Source organism: Panthera uncia, chromosome C2 (assembly GCF_023721935.1).
Source record: "Panthera uncia isolate 11264 chromosome C2, Puncia_PCG_1.0, whole genome shotgun sequence".
Lineage (NCBI taxonomy): Eukaryota > Metazoa > Chordata > Mammalia > Carnivora > Felidae > Panthera > Panthera uncia.
This window is the reverse complement of record NC_064810.1, coordinates 68,586,760-68,603,238: the sequence shown is the minus strand read 5'-3', so window position 1 is coordinate 68,603,238 and position 16,479 is coordinate 68,586,760. Positions and strand designations below refer to the sequence as shown.

At 42.9% G+C, this 16,479-nt stretch overlaps 1 protein-coding gene across 1 annotated transcript in view; it reads right to left on the bottom strand.

Moving 5' to 3' along the window:
- The window catches only part of LOC125921576 (kalirin), a 283,687-nt gene that overhangs the window by 88,485 nt on the left and 178,723 nt on the right, over nucleotides 1-16,479 (bottom strand). The window contains exons 16-17 of the mRNA XM_049629181.1: nucleotides 9,502-9,668; nucleotides 1,804-1,923 (exon numbers count right to left, since the gene is read on the bottom strand). Of these exons, the coding sequence (XP_049485138.1) occupies nucleotides 1,804-1,923; nucleotides 9,502-9,668 (287 nt within the window). The remainder of the gene's footprint in view (nucleotides 1-1,803; nucleotides 1,924-9,501; nucleotides 9,669-16,479) is intronic.

Below are 16,479 nucleotides of genomic sequence, written 5' to 3'. Positions count from 1 at the left end.
GAAGTTCATTATGTTAACTATGCGACAGACCCTGCCTACCCTCCACTCCCACGATCTTCCAGAAATCCTATCTGCTCTGCTATCTCCTCTTCAGACCATAGACATATACTCCACAGGGGCCTATATCTCAATATCAATTCCAAGAATATTTGATCAAGTTGCACCCATGTAATTAAGAAACCTACATGCTTAGTGAGCTTCTATTCTGTAAGAGTGCGACAGCACCATTGCAAATTAATACATACTGCATATGCAGGTCGTGGGATTTAGTCACTTCACTAGCAGAGCTGATGCATTTACCCAGTTTTCCACTAGCTCACTGAAATGCTCAAGTACGTCATGACACTTGGTTTTACTTGCCCAACATTTGCTTATGGAACAGGGAATTTAATTACCTGATAGGGCAGGTAAACCTTCACAGCTGAGATAAACAAGGAGGAGGTGTGGCCAACAGTGGTCTTCTCTCTGTCTAGCATTCTCACAGCTCCATGCCATGCCCCTAGTCTGCCCAACCTCTGTTCCCTTCATGCTGACTCTCTATGGGGCTTTGACCACTGTGTGCCTGATTTTCAATTGTAACCCCAATCCTGATTTTTCCTTGACAGTGAATAGGTCTTAACAACTTTCATATTTGGGCATGCCAGTAAAAGGGAAAGAGGCAGCTGATGATAATAAAACCTCTCTTCTCTTCTTAGTTCCTCCTTAGCAAATGATTTGCCCACACTGTGTGTGCAATATATAGCCTATTTTAAAATCTCAAATCCCAGGCAGTAAACTAGGACTAGTACTGGTTCCTACGAAGATAGCAGGCTATGATTACTGTATTAAAGATATAAGTATGGGCATGAACAGCTAAAATTTTATCATTATTGTGTAAAATTCTCATTAACAATCATTTTTTTTAGTAAATGATAACACCTTTGCATTTCTTATTCACTCAAAAGTGGGTTGACGTTTATACTGAACCATAAGTAATGGATGTCTTTCAAGGTTTCTCTCTGTTCCCGTTGGTGCTGAACTTATTTTTAATATAGTTCCCATGTCCCATTTCCTACTCTTTCCCCCACACCACTCTAAGGCAATCAGCTCAATTCTCTTTGGGAAGGAGAATGTTCTAGTAGAAAGGATAATTAAAGGTATTATTTAAAGCAAGATGAAAAAATTTATATCAGATTGTTGTAAGAGGAAATTTTATTTTAAAATAGTCTTTAAGACAAGTCTTGGCTGGTGAACTTCTGGTTTCAGTTTATTCTTGAAACGTGACTTATCAAACAGCTACTCTCAGTGAAGCAAACTATCTGGTGCAACCTGCTCCAGTGCTCATTGTTCTTGGTAAGAGGCAGAATCTGACAAGAAAATCTAAATATTACCTAGGAATCAAAGGTTTTAAAATGGAATACTAATGTATAAATGACTTTTGTACTTGTCTATCTTCAATTCTGAGTGATCTTCAAACGGACTTCTAACCTTTTGGCTTTACCAGTCTCACATGGTGTATAGTCCATGATGTACAAAAAGCTCAGTGTACCCGGGGCCTTAAGGTGAAAGGTACCAATGGGTAACCAAGATGCACATTTGTGGTGTGAATACTTGTCTTCTCATACTAGGACTCCTTGGGGTAATGAACCCTTGCATTTGCTTCTCCATCAATTCCTGCATAATAGGGAGCTACCTGGACCATTTAACCAGAAAGAGTTAAGGCTTCACTACCTAAAGAAATGCCCACATCTTGAGGAATCATCTTGCCTGAAGTGCAGAGCAGAATGGGGAAGGGAGGACAGTGTAGTCAGATTTGGGTGTTACCTCGATTGCCAGTTGGAACTGCTCGTGTTCCCTCTGCAGCTGCTCTGCTTCAGACAAAGAGCTGGCATTGACCAGGCTGGCATTAAGCATTGACTCCCCATTGCGGATCCATCCCAGGACCTAGGGAGTCAGGAGAAGAACACAGGTGAATGGCCTTTGCAACGTCCCCAGAGCTCTTGCTTTCTCTGACTGGTCCTTCAGTCAGACCCTGCTATTTTCTGACCACACTTGGAGAGAGGACAGGAAGGCTCTGGATAATGCTCATCTCTGCAATCTTACCTGGCACCATGTGCCATAAGGTTCTTATTATAAGTATCAACCTCATTCTTCGATACATTTATTCTACTCTACCCTTATTACCCCTCTGTCCCAATTTCCTCACCCACTTAATTTAAACATTATCTGATTGTATTGTATGTACACTTCTGAAGTTCAACATCCCACCATACTCTGTCCCCCCAAATGTAAACTAGGGCAATATACGTGTCATGCTTTGTCTCACACAGTGCCTAGCACAGTGCCTTGCAGGTGGTGAGTATGCAGTAATGTTTTTGAAGAAGGGAATAATTATCTATTGTATGGACAATACCCAAATCACACCTGAACAAGTGGGTCCAACCTCTTATGCCTTGCAAAATAGTTAAAAGTAGACAAGTCTGAGCTTTGACAGGTCAAAGACCCAAAGGAAAGAGGAGGGAGAAAGAAAACAAGTAAAACAGCATAAATAATCCATACACTGGATCATTAAAAAAAAAAAAAGGCAGGGGGAGAGGAAGTTATAATTGATTTATATTATCTAGAGGCAATGGCTAGGCTAAGTAAAATTTCTAGGTGACCTTAATTAGTACTGGAGAAAGAGAATTCAGTTATGGAATATTAGAATAGAAGGAGAAACAGCTGACACTGTCTAGACAGTCCTAGGTGAAATGGACATGTGGCAATTCTCCAGCTAAGATCGAGTCAAGTGCAAATCACACTGGAAGAATCAGGCCTTAAAAATCTACCTTGCGTCTTGTCACCAGAAAATTGCCAAATTCTTTATTAGGGAGTCTAAGAGCCCGCTTGGAGAGGAAATAAAGATTCTTCTGAAATTTCAAGATCAGTACATATCATCCATCTGTTACTTTAAGGCAAAGGAGAAGATACCACAATCTGTTTCAGATTTTTGCAGACATTTTTCCCCCTCTCAACTTCTTCATGCTCAACAGTTAGAAAAATACTAAGCCTGGGCTCTCCTATTCCACAATCCTCATAGGCAGTTCTCAAATTTCCTCCTTGGGCAGAAAATGACTGATGACATATTGTACATGGATAACACTAGGGCAAAAATCCTGTGGAAGCTGGGCTATTTTGATTGAGATGCTAACTCATGGCCAGTCTGGCAGATTGTGGATGAGATGCCAAATCTGTAAAGCAATTAGTCGCAGGAATACTGCTCAGAGTGTGTATGTGGGAAATGTCTGATGCCAGTGGGGTACTGTGGCTGGCTGGCTAGAGGTGCTAATGATTTCCTAAAGCCGCCTGTGAGTTTGGGTACATGCATACATGGATTGGGTGGCCAAAAGCTTCAGCTCTTTGGAAAATGGAACTCACAATATATACTTTTGAACTATGCAAGTCCTTCTGCCATGCTTCATTGCATTTTGCTTAGTTCAAGATTCATTGGAGGGTGTCAGAGAAACATTTACTCTGTGTGCATCACAAATCAACGTTTGAGGGGCAATTTGACTCCCTCTGGGCCTCCTGAGTCTTGCTGGCATATGTTACCTTCTAGTTTCAGCCAACTGGAAACATCAGTTATAGCTGTGGTGATGGGGATCTCCATTAACTAGGTTTCCATTTAGATATTATAGGCTCCAGTCTCTGCGTTATTCATTAAGTCGTGCCATATCCTTGATATTCTTACTCATTTTGATCTTCCAAATGCTGTTTATAAAGGCATGTCAGGTCACCAGAGTGGGAATTTTGATTTTAGGAAGATAAAAATGCATGTTTATATCCATGGCTTAGGTTCAGGGGTGGGACTGATTCTTATACCCGAGTCAGTCCTCGAAGTAGGACTGGGATAGTGAAGAAAAAACACAAAGTCTGCAGTCAGAACACCTGGCATTTTTTACTACCTGGAAAAACCACAAAACCCTCAGTTTTCTCATCTACAAAATTAACATAATAGTACCTTTCCTTTCTACATCAGGGCTGATAAGATGTAAAACCTGCCGATGGTAGAGGTGGTGATGTTTAGTTTTGGAGCAAAGCGAGGTAATGCTATGATTCTTCATTTACCCGTCTCACAATGAGAAGAAAAAAAAAAAGGCTAGGACTATTAATTTTTGTTCCAGTATTTGTAGAGCTTACTGGCAAATTCTGATGTGATGTGGGACCCTTGGCTGTTTTGTTACCACCATTCTTTGTAGTCTGATCAGTGACAACTCTTGTTGGTATAATTTTCTATTACTGTAGTGCTTTATTTTCTTGTCTCATAAAATTGGTTATTTATTCTATGAGCATCCAAATGAGTGCAAGGGAATAGAAGAAATACTGTCAGAAAAAATGAGAAAATGTTTTTCTAATCCTGTGTAATTTCAGAAACCTCATTTAATCTCTCTGAATCTCGGTTTTCTCATCTGCAAAATGGTAACACTTTGGTTGCTTAAGTCACAAAGAAAGACTAAATGAAGTAACCTAAAAGTGTTCTGCAAACCATAAAATGTAGTCCAAAACATGAGCATTTTATGTTGATCAATTATCTGAGGGAACGATTTACCTATAGGTTAGATGATCTTTGAGGGTCACTTTGAATCCTAACATTCCATACTTCTTTCAAAATTCAGAGGCCCTGCAAACCACAGGATACCAGAGAGAGTCAGGTGGATAAGAATGAGGGACCAGAGGCATATCACTGTTCAGGGACTCAGGAGCTGGCCAAGAATTCAGCTCAGTCAGAGCTGAGATGGCAAACTGAAAATGGGGATTTACTGCTTCCTCAGGCTAAGAAAGCTCAGGTAAACCCCAGTGAGAAGACTGGATTTGGTTAACTGGACGTGGATGCCCACAAATGATGATGCCATCTCAGTGGGGCAAGCTGTACCCTGTAACCACACAGGCTGGGAAGCTGTTTGTATACGGTTCTCTAGGTCACATTCACAATGAAGCTATGAAGATGCCCTCAAGGCCTCTGACTCTAAGACCAGCTGTTGCTGATGACTTATCACAAGGCACAGTCATTTCTGAAAGTCTGGCCGCAGGAAAAATTGCCCACCCCTCAGATGGTAACTCAGAGCCTGTCATATTTCCAGCATTTTTTAGTTCTAGAAATTCACAATTTAAGAGATTGTATGTGATCATCCTTCCTGGTTTTATAGACTGTGACCATGTCTTCTTAATTATCTCCATTTTGAAACAAATGGACAGTACTTGTCCCTTTGGTCTACCCCAACTCTTTTCTACCTTTATGTGTGGTGAACAGAATTGAACACAGTATTCTTGACAGGATCATATTTTCTCCTTTGTTTTCAATGTCCCTTTTGTTCATAAGCAAGTTTTGGGCAGTATTTGGTCCACAGGAGTAATGAAAGTCAATGCCTTTAGTAGACAAATAAGTATGATTTATTTCCCCATAGCTTAGAGCCCCAACATCTTACAAATCCATTTTGGCCTATTTTCTGCTAAATGCACTGTTCTGGGGTAATACATATGGAAATTCACTTAGTTTTATGCCCATTGAGTAAGTTTTTCAAATCTTCTTGGATTATCTAATAAATGTGAGGTCATCTTTATCAGAGTAGTAATTTTCCTGGAAAGCAATCAGAGAATGCTGTGGGATACAGAGTAATCTGAACCACTTTTCTAGAAGAAAGGGGCATCTGAGTGGTCTAGGGCCCTGGACCATGGGCTATAATCAGGGGAGTGGTTTTCCTTAAGCAGTCAACATTTCTCCAGAGGTGTTTGGGCCATTTATCTAAGATACAGAGTCCTATGTAATCCCTCAGAAAGAACACAGGTTGCATTAAACAACTTCATTTGTTCTCAATACTTGAAAATAATTTTCAGTCTAACATCCGTAGCATCATCTCTCCTCAAAGCTTACGTTTAATATAATTGTGGTGTAACTACACCATAGGTTATGATGGCCAAATCTAAACTTTTCATCTATGAGCTCTAACGACAGAGCTGTGTAACAGCACATTGTGGGTCTCTCCCTTTCCGTCCCCATTAATGGCATTTCAGTTAAGGTGTCCTTTTTCTTTTTTTCTTTCTTTCTTTCCTTTTTTTTTTTTCTTTTAGTATATTCAAAAGAGAAACTCTCAAGCTGGTGTCTAAATTTAGCTCCACTGATCAATACTGACATCTAAATTAACTCCCTCTTTCCAAGTGTCAACAGCTTTCAAATCAATATTTCCTGCTCCACCAACTTCCATCAAACACAAATGCCTTCTCTGAAACTGGATCAGACGACTCCCGAAAGAAAGAGCCCTACGCTGACAAGGAAAACAAGTCTGCCTAATGAGGCATGGTGGCTTAGCTAAGCAGCAATCCCTTGGCACATCCCAGGACCTCTGTCCTTCCCGAAGGCCTTCGTGGGTTTCTTGCAGTCTGACTTAAGCAATCCAGTATGGTTTTGAACTACAATCCCATATGTGTCATCTTCACCATGGTGGGGAGAAGCCATTTGCTGCTGCAGAAGAATTTTTTGTCTTCCAACTCACGAAATACTGAATGGGAATGTATCCAGATATTAGTCAAGCCTGGATTATTCATATATAGACATCCCACTTCCCCATTTGATAAAGTACCTATCATCATCCCAACTCCCCATTCTAAACAGAATGTATACTTAGAGGATGAAAATTCATTTCCATTTCCATACCAGTCAAGAAAAACGTAATTAGGGTATGAGCTCTATTATTAATGTTGGAGCAAACAATAAAATTAAAAACCAGGAACAAAACAAAAGTATGTATTTCATTTCACAGTCAAATAGGAATGATTTTCCTGTTACTCTGTTTGGATGATCTCTCCCGCCACCTTCGGCTGATGGGAACAACTATGCATGAACGACGGAGGACTCCCATGACCTGTTGGAGTGTGTTGTTGATGAGGCAGGCGCCTTGTGCCAGGCACAGGCCGTGCCTGCCTGTGCTCTAATATGTAGTGCTGTGAAGGCCAGGAAGACCCCCAGGCTGTGTTCTGCTGGAGGGCTGCTTCCTATTTCTCCCGGAGCCCAAGGGCAAGAGTGAGGCCCAGGAGAGGCAAACTGTGGGACTGTGGATAAAGGAAGCTGAGCTGAAGTTTCAGCTAAGCAGTCAACAGGCCCTGGCAGCACTAACCCAATGCTGCCTCAGTTTCCCCATCTGTGAAATAAACAGACACTCCTTTTTCTCCATGGGTCTCTTCTCTAAATGAGATTATAGGGGCACCTGGGTGGCTCAGTTGGTTAAGCGTCCGACTTCGACTCAGGTCATGATCTCACGGCTTGTGAGTTCAAGCCCTGCGTTGGGCTCTGTGCTGATAGCTTGGAGCCTGGAGCCTGCTTTGGATTCTGTGTCTCCTCCTCTCTCTGCCCCTCCCAAGTTCATGCTCTGTCTCTCTCTGTCTCTCAATAATAAATAAACGTTTAAAAAATTTATTTTAAAAACTGAGATTATAAATGAGGAAGTATTTCTCATACGAAGAGTAAGTACTATCATTACTACCAAAAGCTTCAGAACTTGTATACTCATCACTGCTCTGGGTCTGCTAGGATTTCCACCACGTTCCTGTGAATAACACATCTCTCCAGAGATTTAGGAGTGGTCGCAGTGTAATTACACAGAAAACAGCCTGGATGGCAGCCCCGTGATTCTGCCTTACTTGGCACTCAGTGATCTCATCTGCATGGAGGACAGATCTTTAGCACAGCATATGCAGGCTCTAGCTGAGCACTGATTGGGAGAAGCAGAGCACAGAAGACAATTTTGTGCATTATAATAAATAACAATATAATAGCTAAGACCTAGGCATTAACAAGAAATACTCTGGATATAAAAGAACAGTAATGATTAAATTAAAAAGGTGTCTTTGCCCCCTATACTAAATTAATAGAGTTAAATACGACAGTGTAGCAGCCACAGTACATAAGAAAAAATGTTTGGCAGGAAGATGTTTCTCTGCTTAGGATACGTTGGGCGGGGCTCTGCCTACAGGGTGCAGGGGTCAGGATTGCTTGAAAGAGTGTGGAGCACAGGGAACAACCACAAAAGTGCCATGGAGCCCACCCTGCCAGGAAGCCCTCCTGGAGCAGTGGAGGGTGGTAACATGCTCTTCCATCAGTGTGACCACTGTTTGGTGACCTCTCTAGGCTTCGGGGCCCTCATCTGTAAAATGGAAATGATATCTGCTTCGGAGAACGGTTGGAGGATTGATGGAGAGACAGATGTAAATGGTACACAGCACTCAACAAATTGAATTATTATATTTGTATTTCTTCAATCCCACTTTGTCTCAATAAAAAAATCTCCATTCATTATGCTAATATTTAAAATTTAGTCTGTTCATAATATAAATATGTAATATTTTTGTTTAATTCTTTAAAATTTTGCTATTTTTTAATGTTTATTTTTTTATTTTGAGACAGAGAGAGACAGAGAGACGGAGCACAAGTGCGGGAAGGGCAGAGAAAGAGGGAGACAGAATCTGAAGCAGGCTGCAGGCTCTGAGCTGTCAGCACAGAGCCTGATGCAGGGGCTCGAACTCACAAACTGTGAGATCATGACCTGAGCTGAAGGTGGACACTTAACCGACTGAGCCACCCAGGTGCCCCAACATGTAATATTTTTAAAATGTGTCATTGGTTATTATGTTTTCCTAGGGGTTCCTAGAGGTCTGGGTGCGTCCTTTGGTAAAATGTTCAGTATAATGTCTCATACAGATAAAAAATCTTTTTTTTTTCTAAATTGACTTTAATATGGCAAAAAAGTTTCTTATAAGAACCACACACATGTTGAAAAGAACAATGGGTGGGGCGCCTGAGTGGCTCAGTCAGTTAAGCGGCCAACTTCGGCTCAGGTTATGATCTCGCGGTCCATGAGTTCGAGCCCCGCGTCGGGCTCTGTGCTGACAGCTCAGAGCCTGGAGCCAGCTTCAGATTCTGTGTCTCCCTCTCTCTGACCCTCCCCTGTTCATGCTCTGTCTCTCCCTGTCTCAAAAATAAATAAACATTTAAAAAAAAAAATTAAAAAAAAAAAAAAAAGAAAAGAACAATGGGAACTGCTACCACTCAGTGACTCTCAACTCTGTGTCAGGTGTTGCAGTAAGCGCGCAGGTGCCCCAAGGTAACCAACCTGGCTCGAAAGCCTGACTATGTTTATTGACGAAGGATTTGTATTTCACATGAGCTGTGTGTCAGGCTTGAGGATAGAAAGGAAGAGAATAGGTTCAGTGACTGAGGTCGACTTGGGAAAGCTCCGGAAGTCTCAGGAGACTGTTGGAGAGAAAACTAACACATCTGTAGTTTGAGGCTTGCACCATCAGATCTAGTCGTTAGATCCAGTAGGTAGATAGCAGCGTCACTTTCAAAACTAAATGACCACTCCTTAACTCACCTGTTTTCTGCATTTGGGTTACACCAGTGGCTCTGCATGCCTCACCCCGTACCAGGAGCAGGGCCCGGCCAGGTGGGCAGCCCAGACCAAGGGAGGAAGGTGTTGGGGCCAGGCTCACCTGTTTGACCTCGGCCTGCAGGTGCCGCAGCTGGAGGCACTGCTCTAACCGCTTATGGGTCTGCTCTGCGTTGAGCTCCAGTTCGTGCTGCTTCTCATGGAGAAACTCCAGTAGCTCTTGTACCTGGGCTGCCAGATCGATGTCTTTCTCACAGATTAACTCAATTCCTGATTTGAAACACATGTAAAAACAAATAAAAATAGTACTATAAAGACGACATTTCCTTCAATAAGCAGAGGAGAGCTGAATGTGGAAACAGCCGTGAGCAGGGCCCTCCCAGCCTTCACACATCCCTCTGTGAAGCCAGACAGTGTCATATTGAACCTTTGTTTGGGATGTTCAAACCATGCAACCTCTTTTGGATTATCTGATCCTTTGTCTGGGAATTTCATCAGCTGCTTATTATCAGCCGGAGTTACAGAGAGGTGGTTCTCAGGGTGTCCATCCCCAGAGAAGAAAGCACTAGTAGGAACTGTTGGGGGTTTGCTAACACCTACAATATTCACAAGCAAGGCTCTCAATCATATTGGGAAATACAGTAAAAAAACAAAAAACAAAAAAAAACAAAAAACCAAAAACCAAAACCAAAACCTCTCTCCATAACTTCTGCCAAAGGCAGAGTCTTTTAGCCAGTCAGACGCCAATTTATAATTAGATGTCAAGTTTGTTCTGACGAGAGTCTCTGGGCAGTGGCGATTTTATTAATCAACAGCTTAGGTCCCCTAAAAAGGCAACTCTTAGAAATGCACATGCTAGCTGTCATATACTGTTTCTCAAAACACAGGAAAATACACCTGATAAACATACCCCAGAAGTACCACATGGGTCCTGACTGCTTATCCATTTACAAAAACCATGTTAAAGTTGTGCCCACACAAGGAGAGTTTGCTCACCATCCTTCCGCTTATTCAAAGCAATGAGTAAGCCCAGGCAGCCACTGACAAGCATTCCCAACATTTATGGATATGTCACCCAGCATTAATAAGCGGCCAACCATCTGACCTGTGATGGGGCCTCCAGTCAATACTCACTACGCAGAAGCTGTGGCTCATTCCTTGTCCATCCACCTCTCCACCTTCCTTACTTTTTCCATATACCTCTCCACACAGGTGTGGACACACACACTCTTTCTCTCCACCAAGGCAGTGCTCCTATTTATACGTCAGCAGCAGACAGACTGGAGGAGCCTTCCTCAAACAGATCTGTGTTTCAGCATGGATCATTAAACTCTGACACAGAGTGAGGGGACTGCCTTAGTTATCACAGGCCTACTTGTCTGCCAGTGGCTTGAATTTGATTCCCTCACATGAAAAGTGTGCTAGCTCTGGAGCCAGTCCTGAGTCAGGATTGTGAACATGGGCAAATTATCTAAGCTGTCAGAAGCTTCACTCTTCTCATATGTAAAATAGGACTTTACATACGTACCTGTCTCATAAGCTACCTGCTCAGGAGCTCCTTGGGAGGATTAAGTGAGATAATGCACGTAGAGCATCCATCATGTAACATGATAAACACAGACCTCGCTCCTTAGTCCCATGACTTTCCTGATTCCTGACTCTTAAACTCTCAACTCTCTGCCTTCTTATATTCATGCCCTCTTGGTTGCTATCTAACTCCAACTTGATGAAAATTATAACCTGTATTGTTTCTTGGTTCCAATTGTCCACCTAGTTCTAATTTTTAACCTTGCTCAGACCCACAGCTTTAGAAAAATCCTTTTATTTTTAATTAAAAACAATTTTTAAAATTTATTTCCTTCAAGAGAGAGCAAGTGGGGAGGGGCAGAGAGAGGGAGAGAGAGAATTCCAAGCAGGCTCCATACTGTCAGTGAGGAGCCCAACGTGGGGCTCGAACTCATGATCCCTGAGATGAAGACCTGAGCTGAAATCCAGAGTCGGATGCTCAACTGACTGAGCCACCCAGGTGCACCAGCTTTAGAAAATCCTAACTCAGGATTGCTTGCCTCCTTCTGATCCCTGACACCACTTGGCCCTGCAACTTCTCAGTTCCGTCCAGATCCTTTCCCCAGCTCCTCATCCTCGAGTCTATGACCCAGTGAAGCTCACAAATAGGGAGTCACCCATCAATGGGGTTGGGACTAAAATTCCCAGCAGATAAGTCACAAAAGGGTAATGTACTTCCATGGGGATCACAACCCAAGCAGCCTGCCAATCCCAATGTACAGTCACATGAAAACAAGTCCCCTTTGGGAGACATCCCCATCACTCTGACTCACATCCTCAGAAATTCATTACCATCATCACCAACACACCTGCCGGATACGGGGAGGAGGAGTATAAAGAGAGTGTACACGTGCTAAAGGAACTTCATTTCTAGAGGCAAAAAATAGGGTTTTATATAAGGACAATATGGAAGAGTGGGAAAAATTTCTTTTCTGGTGTTACATGGTAATAATTTCAGTATCTTTTCATGTTTATTTTTTTCTACCAGTTTCATAATTCCAAATCCCAGCTCCTGAAATATCTGTAGGAGACAGAAAAGAACGGCTTGTTCTTTTGGCAGTCAAGTCCCTGAAGTTACTATTTTCATTTACCAAGGGGACAAGGTAGAGCATCTCCTTGACTGAAAGGAAAAATAAGAATACAAAAATTCCTATCTCTGCAGTGCTCAGCATAGTGCAATGACCCTTGGCCTCCATATTTACTTTCTGAAAATGTAATTTAAGATCCATCTGCAGAAGCAGAAACTCTTCCCTGGTTCCGGCCACAATGCAGGTTTTTTCCAGCTTGTTTTCATTCCACATGCATCTGTGGTGTTTAGTATGCTAGGCTTGGACAAAGTGTCTTTCTCTGGGAAGCCCATGGCTCACCTCTGCCACATCGCATGTAAATGGGCCCTCTAAACTGGTAACTCATCAAAGGGGCCAGCACCTGCTTAGGATACCATCCAGAGCTGGCTCCCAGCCTGCCCCGAGACCCAAGCCCTTCACCTGCACCTACCTCCCTTGATATTATTTTATGAGAGATGAACACAGGAAATAAAACGGGTGAAGACCATGCTTATTGCACTTCTGTGCTCAACAACACATCGTGTTGTAGATGAAGTGAATGGGAGGTACATCAAGTGGCACCTAGAAGGATAGAAGCTCACCCCTCCCTCCCAGTGCCTCCAAATACATCGGCATGAGTCCCAGTCAGAACTCATCAACTGGTAAATATCCATCAATCAACAGCAAATGGAGTTTGCTTGTGTTCACATTACTGTTCTCAATTTAGTCACAGTCCTGTTTTCCTAGGGGCTCTCCGAAATGCAGCAAGACACATTTGTCCTTTCCATCAAGCAGTGAAACCTATCTGTAATGAAACAGTTTGTCAGTCTCTTTAGGGCAAGTTGTGTTGATGTGTCCCACAATATTTTCTTTTTTCTTTTCTTTTTTCTTTTCTTTTTAACATTTATTCATTTTTTGATAGAGACAGAGCACAAGTGGGGGAGGGGCAGAGAGAGAAGGAGACACAAAATCCGAAGCAAGCCCCAGGCTCTGAACTGACAGCACAGAGCCTGACGTGGGGCTCGAACTCACGGACCGTGAGATCACGACCTGAGCTGAAGTCAGACGCTTAACTAACTGGGCCACCCAGGCGCCCCGTGATGTGTCCCATGGTATTTTCTACCGATCCTTCCACCAGAACACTGTTGGGGGTGTTCCCTCATGAATTTGTCCATGTTCTTACAGGAATGCAGGCTCCCTGGTGCTACGGCCACATGTCTTATATATATATGCATCTTTAGCACCTAGCACAGTGCTTGACTCATAACACCCAATAAATACCTCTTCAGTGAATGTATGGGCCTCTTCAGGAAAGGGCTCAGGTCATGTCCTACTGTGCATCTGCTAGCTTTGGGAAAGGACAAACTTAGGTTTGAATCTATGCTCTGCCCCCTATTAACAGTGAATTTCCAGGCTCGAAATCCTCTCTGACCTTGGGTAAAAACAATCCCAACAATGTCTTCTAGGGGTGTCATAGGACTAAGTAAGTTTAGGGATATACAGTGCCTGGCATTTAGTAGCCTCAAAATATCTGTGTTCCCACTTTTTCCTTTTCCTTGAGTTAATTACAACATAGTCATTGTTGATTACCAATGGAACCATTGAATGGCTTGTAAAAATGTAAATAAAAAATCTTATCATGAGGTATTTATGGACTTGCTCAGTGCACATCATTAGAAACTGTGATGGTCTAAATGCTATTAGACCACTGCTCTCAATTTTGGCTCACTTTAGATCTGGAGAATTTTAAAAATTGCCATGCCCTGGCCACACCCAGGAGACTGTCTTGGTGGGGGACCTGGTCACCAGGAAGTCTTAATCTCCTGTGGTGATCCAAACACACAACTGAGATGGGAAACCACTGGATAAGAGGGTATAGTGGCCAGCAATCCAGGGACAGAGGTATTCTTTATGCTACACTCAGCAGAATGATCCACACTGTGTTTGTTTAGAGCCTGAGGCCACAGCTAATAATGTCACTATACTTTCCTTTGTTGCCAGGTTGAGGGTACCACTTAAACTTCCTCCAGGAGAGAGGTGCTTGTGGTCTAGGGTAAGGTATAGGTATTCCTGGCTATGCTACTCAGAGATATGTCTTTCAACTCTTTGTGTGTTCTTTAAACATCAGCCTGCCTCCAATAGAGAATATACTTTCTCTTTTCTCCTTCCCTCCTCACTCCTCTTTCTGTGCAATTCCCTCAGTAACACCCAGTTCAGCAATTACAAAATCTTTTAACCGGGTTTTTAGAACAGCATTCTCAACCCTGGCCATATATTAGAATCACCTGGGAAGTTAAAAAAAAAACTCTGGGCTCACTCCAGACCAATTAAGCAAGAATCCCTAAGGAATGGGGCCCAGCCCTTGGTACTTTTAAGTTCTGAAGGTGATTCTAAATATGCAGCCAGGCTAAGAACCATTGTTTTACATCTAAGTTCTCTTCCCCTCCACTCAGCCCCCATCAGATCCACATTTCCATTAACCCCAGAGTAGCTCCTCTTTTGGAAAAAACACAAGGCTTTTCTTTCCTTTTATGATGCAAGTGAAATTATTTATGGCCTGTTATTTTTACACATCTCTTCCACTGCATTGATGTTCACTCCATTAACTAAGCAAATACTGTTATTGAGAACTTGTGGTGAGTACAAGACATAACCACTCTGCTAGATGCTGGGAATGGAAAGAGAAGGAAGAAAGAGTCCTGCCCTCAGGCTGCTGGAGAAGATGCAGGAACACATAACTGCAACAGAACACAGTATGTGCTGAGGTGCAATACGTCATAGTTATCACTTTCTTGAACCCTTACCATGCTCACATATTATCACACTGCATCTTCACGATGACCCTACGTGGTGGGTATTCTCATGATTGCCATTTTCCAGGAAAGGTGAGGCTTGGAGAGATGGGGCAGCATGTTCAAGCACACCCAGGCAGGGAAGGGTACGGCTGGATGCCAACCCAGGCACTCTTCCTGTCCCACCTGTACTCTAAGCTCTATGCTCAAGGAGGAGAAGAGTGATCCCCACCAAACTTATTTTTATTGATATTCAAATTCCAGGGGTGGGTTCTTCCCAAGCACAGTAAATTTTAAGTATCATTGCCACAGATCCCCAAAAGTTTTCACTTTAAAAACCTCACATAAAGAAAGAGCTTGAGGGGTACTTGGGTGGTTCAGTCGGTTAAGTGTCCGACTTTGGCTCAGGTCATGAACTCATGGTTCGTGAGTTCAAGCCCCCCATCTGGCTCTGTGCTGAGGGTGCGGAGCCTGCTTCAGATTCTCTGTCTCCCTCTCTCTTTGCCCTCCCCCACTCATGCTTGTGCACTCTCTCTCTCTTAAAAATAAACATAAAAAAAAAAGAGCTTGATGCTTTGATTAAACCACAAAAGCAACATATCCATTGGACATGCAGCTCTTCTTATTCTCTTCTTATAAGGTCACATGTAATAGCCACATGGTCAGATTTCATTGGAGAGAGCTGTGGCATGGCCAATGGGGGTGCTTAGGCTGAATCATCATGGCAAGTAAGAGCTGGAGAGGACTTTAGGAATCCAGGCCCACCTCCCACACTAGACAGAAAAAGAAAGGTCTAAAGAGAAAGAACAGGAACTTCCAAAGGCTGTTTGCTGATAGTGGATTTGGACCTTGACTTCACCTAGCATGTTTTCTCTAACTTGACTCTTTCCAGCAAAACCTGGCACCTCCCAACTTGAGGCTGAAATAGATAATGCTAGAGTGAGGGAAGAACCATGAGCAAGTGAAGAAAGTGTTCAGGATTCGCCTTTTAGTCCTAAGGCTAATGCTGACTTAAGCAACAGCTTTTGCTTTGGTTACAGCTGTGGGCACACCAGAGGGATTTAATGGAACCTGCCTCAACGTTACAGATTTCACACCTGAAAATAAATATATGGAGATTCCCTACTTCCATTTATTCCTATAAAATCTAAGCATAAGCCCTTAACTAATTTAGCATGGAGGGCTAAACACCAAATGCTTAATTTTGTTAACTGTCCTTTTTCTACGACAACAGTTTATTTACCCTTTGCTTCAAATATAGTTTATTAAACACACATAAATGACTAAGACATTTATTGCCTCAGTCCTGTGTCTCTGAAGTCATGCATTCTTCAACCACCTGGGGAGCAAGACCCACCCTGAGTTCACCACAACCTCCACCCCACCCCCCAGCCCTGGTGCAACTCTGATCTCCCTTATACCACGCCGGAGAGGAGGTAGATGCATTCTCTGCAGGACCAGGCATTCAGCAGCAGACAGGAAGTGAGCTTGCATGAAACCCTTGGATTCATTCCCTTTGAAGCCTCATGGACTATGCCAGACTGATTAGCTAGCTGTGGTAGGAATGAGGGAACAGCCAGTCCCAGCAGAGAGGGCTGAAGAGGCCAATCAAGCCTCTTTTGACAAAGCTCATTTCTGGATCAGGATACTGTGGGTGTGGGCAGCGCATCTGCCTGG